We start from the raw sequence: 17363 nt of genomic DNA on the forward strand, positions 1-17363 counted from the left end.
GATCGAGGGACGAGATAGGACCCGCAGACAGAGGACGCTCGACGACTGTATCCCCGCGGACGCGAAACATATAGGTTAAGCTCGGGTTACGGGCGCAGTACCAATAAAATGACGCACACTCCAGATCGACACATCCTGGCAGGCAGCAGATATCCAAAGCGCCACCGGCCGGAACCAGGAGCGTCCAGGATTTACAGCTCCTCGTGCGATGGCGAGGAGGCTGACGCCTCAGCCGCGACCGCGTCCTTCAAGCTCTGAGCGACGGCGTCAGCGTCCTTGACCTTCTCAGGCTCGTCCGGCGATGACGTCTTCTGAGCGTCGAGCTCAGCGACACGGTTGAGGGCAGCCTCGACCTCCTCCTTCCCGCGTCCGATCACGACCTGCTCAGGGACACCGACATCAACGGGTGATTCCGTCTGTTCCGGATCTTCGATGGGGAGGATCGAGGCAGACCCGTCGTCGTCCTCGGCCACTTCCTCCTCAGGGATGCCGAAAGCGCGGGCACCACTGCGCTTGATCGACCTCAGACGTGCGTTGAAACCGTGGATCACGTCCTCGACCTCGTCCTGGAGCTCCTGGATCGCAGGACCGACCGGGTTGATGGGGGGTGACGGATGAGTACCGTCTTGAATGCTCTGGGCATGAACAGTGAAATTCTCGCTCCCTGAAGAAGGGAAAAGGCATCAGTGAAACGTCGCAACCTTCTACATCTGCGGCTGACGTACTACGGATGAGGTCGTGGTAGCGTTGCCAGTCGTGATACGTGACATCGTCGAGGTATGCGTAGTCAAGACCAATGTCTCCCTGTGCATTCTCGGCGAGGTCTCTGACGGCCTGAGTGACCTTGTCGACCTAGAGACCGGAAAAAGATCCGATGAGCGACATGCGACTGAGGACGGAGCATCGGACACATACCTCAGCAACTTCCTTCTCGAGCACTCCCGCGTACCAACCGTTGACGACAGCCTCGGTCTGGCGTAACCGGTCCTGGAACTTTTCCTCAAGCTTGTTGATGACGCGGTCCCAATACGCCCTCTTGTCCTCCAGCTTCCGGTTCTCTCTTTGAAGGTTGTTCATGTACTTCTCCGCGCCGCGCAAGAACTTCTCGGCATCCTCTACGGTACTCTCGATCTCCTTCCGGATCTCGGCGTTCTCCTTGAGTTCCGCGACAGCAGCCTTGCGGATGGCCACAAGAGCCTTGCGAAGGGCTTTCTTGCTATTAGCCACAAGGTCCTCGACCTTCTTCTCCCATTCCGTGTGACGCTTATCGAGCTCTGCGCGATCCCTTGCCGTCTTTTCCCGACGGGCACGTAGACGCTCCTCGCGTTCCTGCTCCGACTCCTCGTTATCAGCAGGAGTCTCCGACTGTACGGCCTCCGAGTCGTCGTCATCGAACAGGGCCCTGAACTCTTCCAAATCAGGATCTGAGAGGATATCAAAAGGATCTGGTTCTGCTGCCGCCTCTTCGTTGCCCGAGGCGACGGCCGAGGGTACAGCATCGGAGACTTCTGAAACCGGAGCAACAATAGACTCGGTGACCGTGACAGAAGCAACCTCAATTGCGGACGAGGAAATTAAGGAAGCGACCCGACTCGCAGCGTCAGAAGCTGCGGCGGACACACTTTCAGCCAAACTCGAGGCGGCCGTGGGGATTGCCTCAGCGCTCGACACGGGCGCGCTGACAGCAGACTCCGCCGCCGCAACCACCGATACGACAGACTCGCTGGCGGCTGAGACCACAGAGGAGATGGATGGCGACACAGAAGACGATACTGCGGAGAAAGTGGACTTGAGGGCGTCTGACGCGCTCTCAGCTGCCTCTGCAGCCGATGACTTGATCACTTCGGTGGGTTGAGCAACGGGTGTTGCCTCGGAACTTGACACCGCCTCGAGGACACTTGAGGCCTGGTCGCTGGCGGCGACGGCGGAACTAGAAATAGCGGATGATCCAGACACGGCTGACGAGACAACGGCTGACAAGGTCGATGAGACCTTGACGGACGCCTGGGATACACGGGAAGAGGCCTTGGACAGTTGCGACGAAGCAGAGCCCCGGAGCTGAGACGCAGACAGCGCCTGCGGCTTGCCACTCATCTCCTTCACATGCTCCCATATCTTCTTGACATGTGGGTCGACGAACTGCCGCCGCTGTTCGCCTAGGATAGCCGCGACCTGCGCGAGAACGACCTTGACCTTCTCCCACAGCGGCCGAGCGTACGGTCGCGCAGCCTGGTAACCTTGATATGTCTTCTCGGCGGCAAGGACGACGTAGGGGCGTGCCTTGCGTTGCAACTGATGCAGCGTGGAGGCGGTACGACGCACGTATGAGGCCAGGACGCGTTCGTACTCGTGCTCGACCCAGGACCGATAAGGAGTTGTCTGTGCTTCAAGCTTCATCAGCTGCGGCACGGCATACTTGTAGTAGAGAGGTACGACGCGCTTGTTCCACTGAGGAACTACGCGGGCGTCGAACTCCTGGTGCACCCGGGCAGCCACCGGCTGAGCAGTGCGAATAGCGTAGTCGGCGTATGGCTTGGCCTTCTCAATGTAAGGCGCTACGGAAGGGTGGGCGAGGGCCTGCTGGATAGGTGGAATGATGTAGGGCTCAATCACGAGACGACGGTACTCCGAAAGACCGCGGCAGACGGGCGACTTGAGCTGCTCATCCTGTGGACAAACCGACAGGGTGTAGATTGTGAACCACAACAGGAACCCGCGGAATAGTAATTCCACGAGACCCGTAGATCCGCCGCCAGATTTGTTCTGCAACAACTTCAGTATATCCGGATGAAACCAAAGGATTGAGACACAAGTACCTTTCCGCTCTTCTTCGCCTTTTGTTTCCCTTTCGGTTTCGTCGGTTTGGATACAGCGCCAGTCTGAAAATGGAATTGCAGTCGTTATTAATTGGTGTCGCACATTCATTTATACATATGAGGAGTCCTGGCACGTCGCAGCATCCACGTAGGTGCATAGCCAATTCAACCACCACACAACCACATCATTTCATGAACCCGAACGCAACGATTGCGAGGGGCGCTCCGTGCGTCGCGCAGAAGAAAAGGCATGATCCGCCCGCGGAAACATGAATATGCGCAGGCAGATTGTGGGCCACGGTGCCCCCCTGATAGGAGGGCGCTTGAGAAAGGAGGTTGCCACTAAACGCATGCAGTACAGAATAACCAACCACTCCCAGGCCACTCCGCATACCTGCTCATGCGACATACCCCGCCGCGTACGACAAGAAAATGGGTGCTCCGACTATTCAGCCACCTTACGGGATGTATCGCGCACGCGTTCAAATCGACTCAGATGGACATCAGGACTCACGGCTTTGTCTCCATCCGCTCCATCATGTGTGCCACCATTAACCAGTGGACTTGGTTTGTGTGGGACGCCGGGCGTGTCCGGGTTGGCATTCTTGGCCAGGCGGGGTACCGGCTGTGCGGATTGTGTGCGCGAGGCCGCAACGGGCGGGGCGGGGGTGCGTCGTGTGACGACCATGGTGGTAGGAGAAAAGTAAGTGCACCAGGCAGACTATATGCGCGATTGCGAAGGCAGACGACAGTACTAGAGAGCGATGGGCATGTGGAGAGAACGGTGGTCGTCGAGGTTGGCGTTCAAGCTGTTGGACGCGCGTAGGCGCCGGGAGACGTGTAATGTGTTTGCATCAATTTGGCGCCGCGTCGTCATCGACACCGACACCGGCACCGACCTCATCTCTCTTTCCGACGCCCACCACCTCCAACATGGCCTCCTCGTCGCGCAGGCCGGTGACAACGTATTCTCGACGTCGTGCGCGTCGTCGGGATTCTGCGAGTGATCACGACAATGGGGCCAAATCTTCTCCAATTCGCCCCATCAGTCCTGACGGAGACGACGTATCGTTTGTCGTGATGGCCAACAGGATGAACAAACGCGCTCGCTTGGTCTCACGCTCTACTGCCTCCGACAGCGGTAGCATCAAGAACGCCGATGAAGATAGAGATGACCGTCCGTCGAAGAGACAGAAGGCTTCCTCGGCTTCTGGCAACGAGCGTGCTCCGAGACGTGGCTATATGCGCGAAGATCTCCTACCTGCGATGTCTCTGGCAACCCAGTTATGCACTCCTCGTCTCTCGATGCCTTCGGAGCAGTCTATGGTCCCTTCTTCCGGTGCCTGTCGCCCTGCTACCTCTGATCAGCTCTCTCCTCTGCCCTTCGTCCACCGGATGCCATCTCGTACTAGCTCACGCAACTTCAAGGAGAACGCTATGCGTGATGGAACTCGTTCGCTTGCATCTCCTTTCAGTAGTCGGCCTGGCTCTCGTGCCCCGTCCCCGAATAATGTTGATCGAGCCACCAAGCGGCGGCCTATCCATCATACGAAGTCCCGGACGCTTTCGCAATCTGGAGCACTGCGCGACAAGATGGTGGATCCGAACATCGCGATTCAGGTTGTGGACACTCAGTACTTTCCGGCGACGTCTGGTGCCGTAGACACCGCTGCGACCGCGAAACTGACCGCTCCCGCACACAACCGCTCCAGCTCCACGCCCACGTTTAAACCTGCGTTGGACCACATGTCGTCGGAACCTTGGCTAGTTACCTCAAAGATGCTGGCCCATTCGCCGCCGGCCTCTGACTGTATTATCGAAGGCGAAGATATGGACATCGAGCACCTGTCGTTTTTCGTCGACGCGCCCTTGCAGACGTCCACTCCACCTCGCCGGCGACGGAGCGTGACAGTAGGCGCCTGGGCTCAGGGCCTCATGCCTCAGCTTGACGCAGATCCGCCTCTACCCGTCCGCAGTTACCGCTACGACAGTGACGTGGACATGTCTGATATCAGCCTTCCCGGTTCTCCGTCGGACTCCATCTCAAGCCGAGCCAAGCCGTCTCGTCGACGCCGTCGGACAATCGTTCATCTCCCCAGCGACAGTCTTTTTTCCTCATCCCTTGATTTCTCGGCACTGATGTCGGAGACCGAGCGACTTCCTCGCCCTCCTGCCTCGGAAGGGTCTCGTTCTCCCGTGGAGGAATCGCTCGCAGAAGATGTTGAATTAGCTCCGGCCTTTTCACTCAACAATTCCCCGGCACAGTCAACTCGCAACAGTTTCTCCGGCCATTCTCTCTCCAAGTCCTCTGCCGGTCTACTTCGCTCAACTCATAGTTCATTCTCCTCCCATCAGCCTGGTGCGGCGCCTTCGTCTCCAAGCTCCGGCCCTCATCCTGCCCAGGCTAGCCCCGACCCAGAAGGTGACGAGCTCTTGGATTTGTTCTCGGTCCTTGGTCTCGATGGTAAGCATTAATTTGACATGCTCGTCGCCTGCAATTCAACATTCCGATGGAGCGGACGAAATTTGTCTGATACGTTTTGTTTTGCAGAGGACGACGAGAAGTGGAGCATCCCGACCGATCCCGAGGACTCTGGCGTGGCCTTCTCTATCTCACGCTCACGTTCACACGACTCGAACTTTAGCTCAAGCTCTGCGAAGACCACTCGTATACGGCGCAAGCGCGGTGACACCATTCGGGCATCTGACTACGCGAAAGCTCCTAGCCTAGGGTTGTCGGGCTCCTTCGACTCTGCGTCTGCTGCTGGTGCGGCGCGCCCTACTACTCGGCGAACTCGCTCCGGAACTGTAACTCAGGCTAGCGCTTCTGGCGCCAGGAGGAAACACGAAGGCTGGCCCACCATCAAGATGCGAACGAATGCAGAGCCCCTTCGTACCGACGGAAGCGAAGATGACGAACTGCTGTTGAAGGACGGCGATTGCCATCGATTGAACTCTACTTGATATCTGGTAAGTGTAATGCAGTGCGGCAATACTTGTTGTTTTCACAAACGGTTGTTTTTTTACAGAACACTCTGTCCATGGAAAATTGTTTCGTCTTTTTCTTGGTCTCCGGTTCTTTTCGTTGTTTGTTTTCGCTCTCTGTATTTGCTTTCCATGGTTTTCTCCGCTGTCGCCCTTTGTGTCCATCGTCCCCGGCTTGCGCTTGCGTGTGTAGCTTATTCATGCAATATACCCCTTTCTGTACTCTTTACCACCCTCCACCCAACGACCCAAGAATCGCTTGCACCGCGCCAGGCTCCGCAACCCGATCGGCAAATGGCTACTCTCCGGAAATGTTGGTATCTTCTGCGCTCAATCGTGCATGTTGCCGAACTTGACGTTGACCAAAACCATCCCAGTGCTGCTGTCTGCGCTGGGCCCGATTGCAGTCTCGGCGACGATCACACTGCCTACAGCCAGAGGGCGGCCGAGAGACATTCATCGATGTGGTGGTGAAATACCCGTACTGCATGCCGAACCTACAGGATGTTCTGTAGGTCTGTGTGGGTGTCTTACTCGCGCTCCGTCGTCAGGTGCAATATCGATTGCCGGCTTCACAACGCCAGCGATGCGCCGGAGCGTTGCAACAGCTGTCTTGCTTGATACACAACTCACTTGAAGTCCTCGACGTCTCAGTGACCTTCCTTCAGTGTGGCCGATGTCGACAAGTTTGGAGGCGACCAACTTCAGCCTTCTGGGACCTCTCGAGGACAGCGCGTTGACGTTGTCATTGACGCGCCTTCGACCGAGGAACCCGCCACGGGGCCAGACAAGCGGAGAGCGCTTTTCCCTTCTATTCACCCATGGCACCTCTTTCCGTGAGTTCTTTACCCCACCACCATATCATAGACTGATTTTGAATCATATAGACAAGGAAACCTGGATTCCTAGCGTGGAAAACCTGTTTGAATTGCAGGCGCAGAGTGTTGGCACGGCCGCCACAGTTGTAGAGGCATGGCTCATGGACGTCCAGAACCACGGACGCGCTGCCGTCCTCAACGAGAATAAGCTGTTGACGAATCTCGAGGGAATCAATACGTCGCATCTCAGACTCATCGAGACTCACTCGCAAATCCGGGTCATACTTAGCGGCCTATGAGCTGGCGCGTGCGATCGAGGTGGTGTTCAAGTCGGGCTTGTTCGCAGGAACGTCTGTTGTGGGTGTCGCACACTCCGCATCGGCGGTAGGATTGTATTTCTATCCTGCTTTTGCTCCAGGGCACCCTTCAACTCCATGCTTTCTTTACAGGTCCCTGATCACCCCCTGTCGTGAGTTTGGCAAACTCCGCCATTCGCGCATGATCATCGTTGAGCCCACTATGATGACGCGCGAGGTCTTCACCAAGATCAACAAAAACGGCAGGGTGTGGGAGATGCTGTATGAGATGACCAAGACGCGGAAGGACATCTGGTCGTCGCGTAAGGCCGCACGGGAGTGGTTATCGACGCGTTCGCCTTGGGACACTTGGACCCCGCGTTGTCTGGACTTGTTCGTTGTGAGTTCTCTGAATGCTACCACTCTTCTGCCAAACCGTGCCTCACCCGCGCTCTGCGACATCTATAGGAGTATGCTCTGCGTGACCTGCCTACCTCTACCTACCCTGATCGTAAAGAAGGGGTGACGCTCTGCTGCACGCGAGAGCAAGAGGCGGCGACGTACACCTACGGAGGGGACGATGGTTTTGCTGCGATCGACAATCTGGCAGAACACTCCAAGCTGATCCCGGTGCACCTCATATATGGCGAAAACGCGAACCTTGTGTACGCTCGCTGATTATCATCGCATTGGTGTTCCTCTGGTTACTGACTCTTCCTTTCCCTTTCGCTGTCGCAGCCCGGGGATAGCTAGGAAGGCGTTCCTGAAGTCCAAACAAGCTCGAGATATAGCATCGATCACCACTATTCCCGATGTTGGTCATATGGTGCGCATCTTTGGGTTTCCTGCTCTCGTTATGTGACTGAGCGTGATTCTGTGTAGGTTGTAGAGGAGGACCCAACTAACCTTGCTGTTGCCGTTTGGAACATTCTTCGTAGCGATGTTCCTCACCGGAGTCGCTTGTGATCTGCTCAGTGTTCAACACCCCGTGACACTGTCACTGTGATCTATAGATATGTTGAATCGTATTCGGAAGTCCCCAGTCACGATTCCCTCTGTTCACGCAAAAGTCGATTCTTCTCGGATATCGAGGGTTAGGGTTTGCTGATCATCCCGTGACGAGTCTTTTCGGCGAGCGCCTGAGGCGCGCTATCCTGCACAAGAACCACCACCATCACCAGGTCTTGCGTACAGTCAACTCCTCCATCTGACACTGAGGCTCACAGTTGCACAGGGACACGCGCTATATGCAATCTGTTCCGCAAACGCCACCAACGCCGCCCGTGAGCGGTCTTCCTGAACCGCGCCGGAGTGGCGTCTCGAGTATGTACGCGATGCAAGTGCGGGCGTTCCTAGAGGCGGCAGAGGTAGTCGACACGGATCCGGAAGTGATCGAGGACATCCTCGACGGACTTCCCATGGACCAGGCCTCGGAAGATGAGACGGAAGACGAAGACGGGGACGTCGATGTAGAAGGTGGCCCCGGATCGGAGACTTCGGCCCGGAAACACCAGGTCGAAGACAAGGCCGAGTCCGCGGAGAACGAGCTGGATCTCTACCTCCAAGAAGGTTCGTTCGGGGGCCTGCCTTCTTCTCAATATGTATTCATTCCCGCTACATGTCTCGGAGATGGGCGAAGCAATTCCTGTTAACTGCGCGCGATTCTGACCACTGGACACCTTCGTCTTTCAGCGCAAACCGCATGGACGTCTCAGGAGGTGCAGCAGATGAAACACTTCCTGAAGGAGAAAGGTCAGTTGGACAATTGTTCTATTAAGATCCCTTGACTCACCTTTTCTAAGGCATGACTGCGTTTCTAAACGAGTATGTGGTTCAACGTGGGACGCCGATTCCCAAGCTTCTGTACGCGTTCGGCGTGTGTCTGGTAAGTCCATTCTCGTTCGTCGGCTTCGCGACTACGCCCGAGCTCACCGGATGTCTGACTAACGATCGCAGTGCAAAGAGCTCCGGATGAAGCAGCCTAGGACGCTCATGTACTTCTTGCGCGTTGCGCTCTCGCGGGAGTGCGTATCAGATTCCACGTGTGGTTTCGTTCTTTCACCCACAACCACCCTCACATGGTACACACTTCGCAGATTGGAGGCCCGCGAGCGGCTAGTGACGTACAACACGATCGACGACGCGGTCAATCTGATAGCAGCAGCCAAACGAATCCTAATACTCACAGGCGCCGGGATAAGTGAGTGCGAACTCGCCTTCATATTGCTGCCGGTGCCCTTTGTGGCGTTCGAGAAGGCTGACTTTGGTCTATTTGTCGGTCCCGTGCTGGCGTGTGTGGTAACGCATAGGCGTCTCATGCGGCATTCCGGACTTCCGATCCAGGAACGGACTGTACGCGTCTCTCCAAGAGAGCGGCGAGTACGACCTGAATGACCCGCAAGAAATGTTAGTGCACCCAAGTGGTCGAAAACACAAATCGCTGACTCGGAGCGCTTAGGTTTGACATTCAGTACTTTCGGGAGAACCCCGCAGGTGAGTTCCTATGGCACGTCTACGGCTAAGGGCGTCCGGAACTCAGGTACTCACGTTTCATCCATCTAGTGTTCTAGTCAGTCGTCTGTGCGAACATGTGCCCTCCCACACAATGCACTAATCGTAGCTTCCTGCGCAGCTCCTTCGCAAGGTACGTTCTGACGAGCAGCGCACATCATCGCATGTTCCTAATCAGCTGATTGTTGTTGTAGCAAGATATACCCGTCCAACTTTATACCCTCGCCCTGCCATCGATTCATCAAGCTCATCGAAGACAAGGGCAAGGTGTGTTCTGCAACTTGTTCCATCTGAAAGTCCTGACATCTTGACACCTGCGTGTCTATACAGCTTCTTCGCGTGAGTTTTCATACCGTAGCCCGCGTCTCTTTAGTGATACCGAAAGTCTGGACCTTTATCCGCACAGAATTACACGCAGAACATCGACACATTAGAGACGCTCGCGGGCGTCCAGCGAGTGGTCCAGTGCCATGGTTCCTTCGCAACGGCATCTTGCATCAACTGCAGGACGCACGTCGCTGGAAGTGAGATTGCGGACGACATCATGAATCAGAGGGTGCCCCTATGCAAGGTTTGCAACGTCCCTCAACCATCAGCGGCGGCAAACAAGTCTGGTAAAAAGAAGGGCAAGAAGAAGAAAGATGGGTGGGACAGCGACCAATCCGACGAGCCGGACCTACCATTGTACCCGCCCGGTGTCATGAAGGCAAGCATCCTGCTAGGGACATGTGGGGAGAAACTGACTCGACTGCACAGCCCGATATCACGTTCTTTGGCGAGAAGCTGGATGACGCATTCGAGCACTCCCTCATGGAGGATCGGGACAAGGTTGACCTCCTGATCATCATCGGGACATCTCTCAAGGTTGCGCCTGTGTCAGACACAATATGTGAGTCATCGAGATGCCTTCGACAGCACGTAGAAGCTCACCGAGAACTGAACCAGCCCATCTCCCGCATTCTGTACCTCAAATCCTGATTAATAAGACCCCTATTCGACACATTAACCCAGATGTCAGTCCATTCCACGGCCTGATGCGAACCAGAGAACTGACATGCCACAGATCGTACTGCTAGGCAACGCGGACGAGATCGTTCTGCATTTGTGCCGCAGGTTGGGCTGGGACCTCCCAGACTCACCAACGCCCGGTAGCAACCAGCTCGAGGCCCCTAAACGGAATTTGAAGAAGCGACCCTCTGCCGAGTTCGAGATCGAACCGCGACGAGTAGGCAACAGGTATGCTCATCTGCACTATGCACTACCTCGCATGCACTGACAGAACCTGGACAGCCACGTCTGGCTTTTTGAGGGTGCGGAGGGCGGGAAGTGGGTTGAAGAGATTGAACGGCAATATCAACAGCAAGAGAATGCGTCTGCTGCATCCACGCCTCTTTCGAGCCCTTCGGGATCTGTCTCCGGAGACAGCCGCCACATGAAGAAACCGCGAGTGCAGTGATGGGTCTCTCAGCCTGCCTAGGTGGCTCACCAGCGCCGGAGGCGAAGTCGGAAGGCGTTCTTAGACTGAGGCGAGTTCGGATCGAGGTAGTCCTCGTAGAAGCCGACGATGAACTCTTCTGCCTTGAAGCCAAAGCGGTTGTAGAGCAGCTGCGGGGTTGGTGTTGATCAGGATACATGCATGTTAGGCAAGCGTATTGGGTACCAACCATGGCCGGGTTGTTGATCGAGACGTGTAGGGTAATATCTTTATGCGGATTTCGTGTAATGAGATGGTAGAGCATAGATCTGTATTGTCAAGTAATGTGTTAGCTTTATTATCGGCCGTTAGAGACTGGCTTGTACTGACGTCGCAATCTGAGAGTTGTCCCAGCCCGAGCGGACGGCAAGATAGGTGATATAGGTCTCCTGAGGAGAGCTGAAGAAGGCAGCTCCTACGACCAGTTGCTTGTACGTTGCCACCACAGTGCATCTGTCCGGCGAATAGGCCAGAGCGTCGCTCACTAGACGACGTTTAATCAAACGTCAGTGTTGATATTCGTCTGAGACATACCGTCAATACCCTCCCAGAATACTCGTGCCAGTAAGTCGTTAACTTGGTCCAGATGATAAGGCTGCAACGTGCAGTATGTGACCGGCGCCACAGTCTCTTCCGCAGGATTCTCTTCGGGACTGTATCAACTTAGTCAGGCTCCCATGCGTCGCATATGGCGGTTAAGACGCACTGGGACAACATGTAATGGTCCCTGATATCATCCATGAGCTCCATCCACGGTGTGCGGGTCTCCCAATCGACTGCGATGATGCCATTTTGGCGGTACGGACTGTAGCCCTGTAGGCGGGACAGGAAGGAGTTCTCGTACGGCGTTGTCTGTATAGCGTACAGCGCATCGACAACTTGTCGCTTAACTGAAGAAATGGGATGTGGCGCGACTAGGGGCGTGAGCGATCCTGACCGTCCATACGGAGGGTCGCGGTCGAGGACTACCCGTCGTAGGATTCTCTGAGTCCAAGGTTGAGTAGGTTGAGTAGAGGATGTGGTAACATACTAAGGTTTGACGGACCGAATGCAATCGAGCTTTAGCAGAAAATAGGGACGACAGGATAGTGCACCCTTCATCTTCGGCCAGCTGAGTCAACTCCGCCGCCCTCTCCCGCGAGAGCAGATGCAAGCCTGAAGACTGGGGCGATTCTTCAAGTACCCACGTGTGAAGATAGATGTGGGAAACGTACCTGTGCAACCGCTAACGTGGTATCTGATATGAAAGCTCTCTCCGCGTCCTCCAGCTCTGGCAGCAGCGTATCGATGGTCGCGTCGAAGGAATCGCGCATGTCCCATTCGTCGTCCCAGTCATCCGCCGCCTGCTTGTGTAGCGCGTCCAGAAGGGGATCGAAGGAGAACGTCCGCGACGTTGCAACATTCTCTTGGTTTTCGTCTGCCTTTCCACGTCTATGCGTAATTTTACGTCGCTTAGTCCTGCGGGACTGTAGCTATTAGTTGAATGTATGTGGGGGCAAAACGGTAGCTTACCTGTCGGGAATTTGTATATGACCCATCGTCACCAGCGCTGTCCCATTCATAGTCTGAGCTCATGTTGCCTGCTTGTTGTTGGGATTAAAGGTGGCCGCTCTTGCTGCTGTTTGATGTTCGTAGGAGGATGTGGAGGAAGTCAGAAGCAACTTCATTTTAGACAAGCGCGTATGCATCATGTCCGGAGTTCGTACCGGAGTTTCGACGTATACTACCGAGACCCCTCGCGAGTCGCCGCGACGTGCCACCGGCCACCTTCCATGACGTTGACGGTATCTTAAACACTGCCGAAACCTGTTTCAGTTTGATTGGCAGTGACAACTGGGGCTCGCCGCGATGGCTTCAATTGCAATAGATCCTACCTAGGCCTTTCCTGCCACAAGCTAATCACAGGGGCCACACACTATTCTTCAGAATGCCGCTATCATCTTCGTTCCTATACGCCCTCTGAGGGTCTACCGTCAAGTTCGGCTACTGTCTGGACCAGCTGCGCTGTCAAGGCTCGTCACGAATCGGCAGGCCGGCAATTATGCTGCTCATACATTGTGGCATATATTGTGGCAAATCTTCGTGCGTATTCTTTGTCCCAGTCGAGATTTGCCACGCTGACGTAGAGTACTGTAATCATTCACAGAGCAAGGGACATGGCTGCCGGGACGTCATCCGAAGGGGCCTCTTTTATCCGACTTCCTAGCCAAGCGATCATGTTAACAACCATACTGGCAGTCAATGACTTAACCATGCCGATGTGGGGCTGCTGAACGAAGCCATACTCAAATAGGATGCATTGTGTGTGCGTTCTGCTTGCCCTGTCAGTGCCTAGGTCCGAGCCTACGATCTCTTCGCAGGCCCCAGGTCGGCAGTACTGTGATGCGCGCCTTCTTCGCCTCCACATCCTCTCCCATCGTAAACCCGCCAGCTAATTGGAGAACACCGGAGTCCGGGGCTAGTGGCTCCTTGTGCGTACTTCTTCCTGGACCGATGGTCGACAAGGAAACCGCCCTAACTGACTCATTTCTAGACTTGTACCAGCCGAACCGATATCGCAGGTCACGAAGGTGCACAATCCTGCAGGTCGATGAGCAGGTCGGTCGCACACGAAGCTATGCGCTATTTGAAGAAGCTTCCCTTTCAAGTACTACCGTCTAGAGGTGTAGCTGATCACATCCGTGCGTATACAATTCATCAAATTACTCGATATGCTGACCCTGAACAGTGAGAGCGTGCTTAGTTCGGGCAGGAAACGGGCTTCCGGTCCCACAGAATCCAGAGCAGGTGACGACGAAGACCACCGTTGACCAGGAGACTGTATGCTTCGTTGAATCGGCGTTGATGATGGAATCCATCTTGAGGTCTTCGAGTACTTCCGCTCCACATGGCACCTTATCCCGGAACACCTGATCTGTAGAAGACATACGGTGAGCACTTGTGCTATTGCGGCACAATACTGACTCGACTCGTGCAGGTCGCCAAAGATATATCGCCTGCAAGGCGAGAACCTCAGGCACAAGCACGACAACCTGACCTCTTCTGTCACCTTCACAATATGCGTCCATGATCTTCCCCTGTATCGGTCTTTTGACTGATGGATCCGTGATGATATGTCTAGCTTCTCATACAGATGCCAACAGAACTTGTCCGCAACCGGCTAGGCGGCCGACGTTGGGGATGCGCCCACCTTGACTGCACGACTGTATTCACTTTTGGGAGGAATACTAAGCTCCTCTTGGGGCAGCCGGCTTATTCAGATGTTACTTTTCCAATTGGTCGTATGTAGCTCATATCAGTTGACCAGGATTATACTGCGCCAAAGGCTTCTTGTCGTGATGGAGCCACTGGACCTCACATGCGGTCGGCTGAGCCTGGGGAGCACGGACGTGAATCCTTGCCAAGCCTCAGAATGCGCTCCTGCGAGAAACCACTCTGGGAAAATACAGGGACATTCGGAGAGGTACCATTAGCTGCTCATGACCTGACGGTGTACCGCAGTCTCGCCGCGTTCGCACGAGACGAGAGCTAGCTAGCCCAAACTGGGGAGTGCTGGGTAAGGCTCGCCGCTCGGGGTTCCTTGGACGCTGCGATGGGAACAGCCTCGCAGAATGAGTGAAGCGTTGTCCTCACGCTCTCCGAGGTTTAAAGCATACGAATACCTCGAGAGAAGACTATATACTCGTAATTGTCCCACTCACTCAACTGCACCCCACAATGTCTCTTCCATTCACCCCTCTCTTCATCGATGGCGAGTGGCGCCCCGCAAGCACCGGGGCGTCTTTCGAAGTGCGCAACCCGACGACGGGAGAAGTTGTCGGGACGGCAGCCTCTGCGTCGGCGGAAGACTGCATTGCAGCAGTTGAAGCCGCGGCGCGCGTATTCCCGGCATGGGAGCAAACCCCGCTCATGGCCCGGCGCGACATCCTCCTGCGGGCGGCGGACATCCTAGCGACGGACAGATACAAAGATAAGGTGGCGACCTTCCCCCCAGAGGAATTATCGTCGACGGAGGACATGTTCCCATTCAATTACCTCGGGGAAATAGGTCTCTTGCGCAACTACGCGAGCCTGGCGATGGCGATCAAGGGCGAGGCGTTCCAGTCGGTCATTCCGGGAGGCCAGGTAATGGCCCAGAGGCGGGCGTTCGGCGTCGTGTGAGTGTTCTAGAGCGGTGGGACAATCTGCAGGAACTAATTGTAGAGCAAGGTTTGGGATAGCGCCGTGGAACGCTCCAACAGGATTGACCATTAGGGCGATTGCGCTTCCAATCATATGCGGCAACACGGTGGTGTTGAAGTCCTCAGAAGAGAGCCCCCGGACGCAAGCGATCATTGCGGAGCTGTTCGAAGAGGTAAGTGTTAGTGCTGCTGCTAAGAATTGACGGTACTGACTTTCTACCATCCTTGGAGGCAGGGCTGCCGAGAGGGGTTCTGAACTTCATTTCGGTATCGAAGGAAGACGCTCCTGCACGGACCGCAGAGATTATCGCGCACCCCTTGGTTCGCAAAATCAACGTGAGTTTCTCCGTCTGTGGAGGTTTGTGAGTACAAACCGTACCCTAGTTCACAGGAGGCGACCTTGTGGGCAGAATCATAGCCATGGAGGCTGCAAAGTACCTCAAACCAGTTGTATTGGAACTAGGCGGCAAAGCACCAGCTATTGTGCGTATCCGCAGGTGGTAACGGGCGTTCGCTAACGCCATGGGGATGCAGGTCCTGGACGATGCTGACATACCGCGAGCGGCACGAGCTATCACGTTCTCCGCTCTTCTCAACTCCGGACAGATCTGCATGTCCACGGAACGCGTCATCATCCAACGAGGGGCGGCGCCCGCCTTGGTCCACGAACTCACCGCGCTCTTCAAGCAGGCTAAGGCCGGGGACATCAGGACGGAGCCTTCGGCGGTGCTCGGTGCGCTCTTCACGGAGAAGGCCGCTGAGAATGTCGTCGGTATGATGAGGGACGCAGTCAGCCACGGCGCGACGCTGGTGGTGGGCGACCTCAGTAGACAGGGGGCGGTCGTCCAGCCGCATATCCTGATGAACGTGAGACCGGGGATGCAACTTTGGGAGCGGGAAAGCTTTGGACCAGGTACGTACTTTTTTCGGGTCTACATTGAAGGCAAGTGCGATGTCTGAAACATCCCGTGTGCTGCGGGCAGTTGTCGTCGTGGCGGTGATAGACACAATAGATGAAGCGGTGGAACTGGCTAACAGCTCCGAGTACTCCATGTCGGCCGCCCTATGGACGAAGGACATTCATACAGCGCTCGACGTTTCGGCGAGGATCCGTGCATGTGAGTGACAGCGGCATGGTACCTACATCTATCACTGGCTGATCAGCGCAGACTGCACTAACATCAACGGTCCCACCATCCACGGAGAGCCGATGAGGACCTTAGGAGGACTGGGGTACGTGCAAAACGGTGTGTCACCACGCAGCAAGTACTGACAATTGCTCGGATGCTCAGAGGAGCGAGCGGATATGGCTATTTCAACATCGAGGACTGGACACAGTTCAGAATGACGGTCCTTCACCCAACAAAGGAATTGCCATATCCCGTCGTCAGGAGACTCCGCAACGTGGCGCGTCCAACAGCAAATGGGACCAATGGCCATGTGGAATCCAAAGTAAACGGCACAAACCATTGATAAGACGAACACTACGTCTGATAGGTTATAGGGAATTAACACAGACATACGGTAGACTCACGATACGAGACGTTCCGAGTTCCATTAGTTATTTCGATTGCTCCTCTGTATGTCCGACTGACCCTGATTATTGGTAAGAGAGATACGGCTATTGAGGACACAATCATGCGTACAGCTTAGTGGGTATCAAGATCCTATGTTAAATTAGCATCGCGGGACAGTGGTGGTCCCTTCGCAATGATCATGTATGAGTGTGTTGTTTGACGAGAAACCAATGACATTATGCCCATGAGATAGAGGTTTCGATCAACCAACCAGTCTTGTCGGAGGAAGTCCTGCTGTCAACCACTGTGCACTTGGCATTGGATTGCCACATACACGTTATTTAGTACCGGTAGGATCGGACACAGGTTTTGAGACAGTCTGTACACGCTCGTAGAGCTCTCGCTTTTCGAGCGATCGTTGCAGGTCCTCTTCTCTTTGCCGCATCTTCTCCCTTCGTCGCTCATCATCTCTTATAACACCTTGGTACATGGTCTGCAATGAGAGCTGTTAAATACATCTCACCGCTGCAAGGACCAAATACGACACATACCTCACGCTCTGTAAGTTGCAGGTGGTGAACGCCCCAGATGATTAGTGCCGAGCCCATGATGGCGGCACCGAGGGTAATCTTCGCTGCGCGCGACATGCAGACGACCACAGGATGACCCGAGGGAGATTGGTCGTTGTCGACGTGAAGCTGAGCGACGAGTTGGCGAAAGATTCAGAACTCGTGGCGACTGACGCGCGGACCATGCTCGATGTCG

General features: G+C 55.2%; 7 protein-coding genes across 7 annotated transcripts; 4 read left to right on the forward strand and 3 right to left on the reverse strand.

Moving 5' to 3' along the window:
* Nucleotides 1-191: 191 nt before the first annotated feature.
* L226DRAFT_460530 (uncharacterized protein) lies at nucleotides 192-2925 on the reverse strand (the record flags this gene model as incomplete). The annotated part of the gene is made up of 3 exons (XM_067675596.1): nucleotides 192-664; nucleotides 726-852; nucleotides 916-2925. 3 exons carry the CDS (start codon nucleotides 2923-2925, stop codon nucleotides 192-194), a joined length of 2610 nt encoding a protein of 869 aa, XP_067536948.1.
* Nucleotides 2926-4632: 1707 nt separating this feature from the next.
* On the forward strand, nucleotides 4633-6014 carry L226DRAFT_533489 (uncharacterized protein). Its single transcript, XM_067680465.1, has 3 exons — nucleotides 4633-5280; nucleotides 5368-5786; nucleotides 5846-6014. Exons 1-2 carry the CDS (start codon nucleotides 4647-4649, stop codon nucleotides 5778-5780), a joined length of 1047 nt encoding a protein of 348 aa, XP_067536949.1. The 5' UTR covers nucleotides 4633-4646; the 3' UTR covers nucleotides 5781-5786; nucleotides 5846-6014.
* A 463-nt stretch (nucleotides 6015-6477) lies between these two features.
* On the forward strand, nucleotides 6478-7881 carry L226DRAFT_544819 (alpha/beta-hydrolase; the record flags this gene model as incomplete). Its single annotated transcript, XM_067682301.1, has 7 exons — nucleotides 6478-6637; nucleotides 6689-6857; nucleotides 6880-7003; nucleotides 7094-7315; nucleotides 7384-7580; nucleotides 7654-7741; nucleotides 7798-7881. The coding sequence occupies 7 exons, from the start codon at nucleotides 6478-6480 to the stop codon at nucleotides 7879-7881; spliced, it is 1044 nt and encodes a 347-aa protein (XP_067536950.1).
* Nucleotides 7882-8062: 181 nt separating this feature from the next.
* L226DRAFT_374882 (SIR2-domain-containing protein) lies at nucleotides 8063-10974 on the forward strand. The gene is made up of 17 exons (XM_067674342.1): nucleotides 8063-8096; nucleotides 8150-8484; nucleotides 8608-8667; nucleotides 8718-8800; nucleotides 8872-8939; nucleotides 9012-9115; nucleotides 9225-9321; nucleotides 9374-9408; nucleotides 9478-9484; nucleotides 9548-9559; nucleotides 9621-9693; nucleotides 9757-9765; nucleotides 9833-10132; nucleotides 10183-10315; nucleotides 10372-10439; nucleotides 10490-10662; nucleotides 10717-10974. Exons 2-17 carry the CDS (start codon nucleotides 8163-8165, stop codon nucleotides 10880-10882), a joined length of 1710 nt encoding a protein of 569 aa, XP_067536951.1. The 5' UTR covers nucleotides 8063-8096; nucleotides 8150-8162; the 3' UTR covers nucleotides 10883-10974.
* Nucleotides 10909-11827, reverse strand: L226DRAFT_460025 (uncharacterized protein; the record flags this gene model as incomplete). Its single annotated transcript, XM_067675565.1, has 5 exons — nucleotides 10909-11031; nucleotides 11091-11169; nucleotides 11231-11384; nucleotides 11435-11553; nucleotides 11607-11827. Coding segments are annotated over 5 exons (696 nt in total), but the record flags the coding sequence as incomplete, so codon positions are not given.
* Nucleotides 11828-14593: 2766 nt separating this feature from the next.
* L226DRAFT_533496 (aldehyde dehydrogenase) lies at nucleotides 14594-16822 on the forward strand. The gene is made up of 8 exons (XM_067680466.1): nucleotides 14594-15057; nucleotides 15110-15254; nucleotides 15313-15417; nucleotides 15466-15564; nucleotides 15616-15994; nucleotides 16065-16199; nucleotides 16251-16314; nucleotides 16374-16822. The coding sequence occupies exons 1-8, from the start codon at nucleotides 14618-14620 to the stop codon at nucleotides 16552-16554; spliced, it is 1548 nt and encodes a 515-aa protein (XP_067536953.1). The 5' UTR covers nucleotides 14594-14617; the 3' UTR covers nucleotides 16555-16822.
* Nucleotides 16823-16935: 113 nt separating this feature from the next.
* Nucleotides 16936-17245, reverse strand: L226DRAFT_569654 (uncharacterized protein; the record flags this gene model as incomplete). The annotated part of the gene is made up of 2 exons (XM_067684335.1): nucleotides 16936-17091; nucleotides 17150-17245. 2 exons carry the CDS (start codon nucleotides 17243-17245, stop codon nucleotides 16936-16938), a joined length of 252 nt encoding a protein of 83 aa, XP_067536954.1.
* Nucleotides 17246-17363: the final 118 nt, after the last annotated feature.

This window comes from Lentinus tigrinus, assembly GCF_003813185.1.
Source record: "Lentinus tigrinus ALCF2SS1-7 unplaced genomic scaffold L226scaffold_8, whole genome shotgun sequence".
Taxonomy (NCBI): Eukaryota; Fungi; Basidiomycota; class Agaricomycetes; order Polyporales; family Polyporaceae; genus Lentinus; species Lentinus tigrinus.

What these genes read in the sequence shown, in the direction of transcription:
- L226DRAFT_374882 (XM_067674342.1), top strand. Translation starts at nt 8,163, where the DNA reads ATGCAATCTGTTCCGCAAACGCCACCAACGCCGCCCGTGAGCGGTCTT. An exon ending in GGATCTCTACCTCCAAGAAG is followed by an intron (nt 8,485 to 8,607) that starts GTTCGTTCGGGG and finishes TTCGTCTTTCAG; the next exon opens with CGCAAACCGCATGGACGTCT. An exon ending in ACCCGCCCGGTGTCATGAAG is followed by an intron (nt 10,133 to 10,182) that starts GCAAGCATCCTG and finishes TCGACTGCACAG; the next exon opens with CCCGATATCACGTTCTTTGG.
- L226DRAFT_533496 (XM_067680466.1), top strand. Translation starts at nt 14,618, where the DNA reads ATGTCTCTTCCATTCACCCCTCTCTTCATCGATGGCGAGTGGCGCCCC. An exon ending in AGGCGGGCGTTCGGCGTCGT is followed by an intron (nt 15,058 to 15,109) that starts GTGAGTGTTCTA and finishes TTGTAGAGCAAG; the next exon opens with GTTTGGGATAGCGCCGTGGA. An exon ending in GCGGCAAAGCACCAGCTATT is followed by an intron (nt 15,565 to 15,615) that starts GTGCGTATCCGC and finishes ATGGGGATGCAG; the next exon opens with GTCCTGGACGATGCTGACAT.
- L226DRAFT_533489 (XM_067680465.1), top strand. Translation starts at nt 4,647, where the DNA reads ATGGACATCGAGCACCTGTCGTTTTTCGTCGACGCGCCCTTGCAGACG. An exon ending in CTCGGTCCTTGGTCTCGATG is followed by an intron (nt 5,281 to 5,367) that starts GTAAGCATTAAT and finishes TTTGTTTTGCAG; the next exon opens with AGGACGACGAGAAGTGGAGC.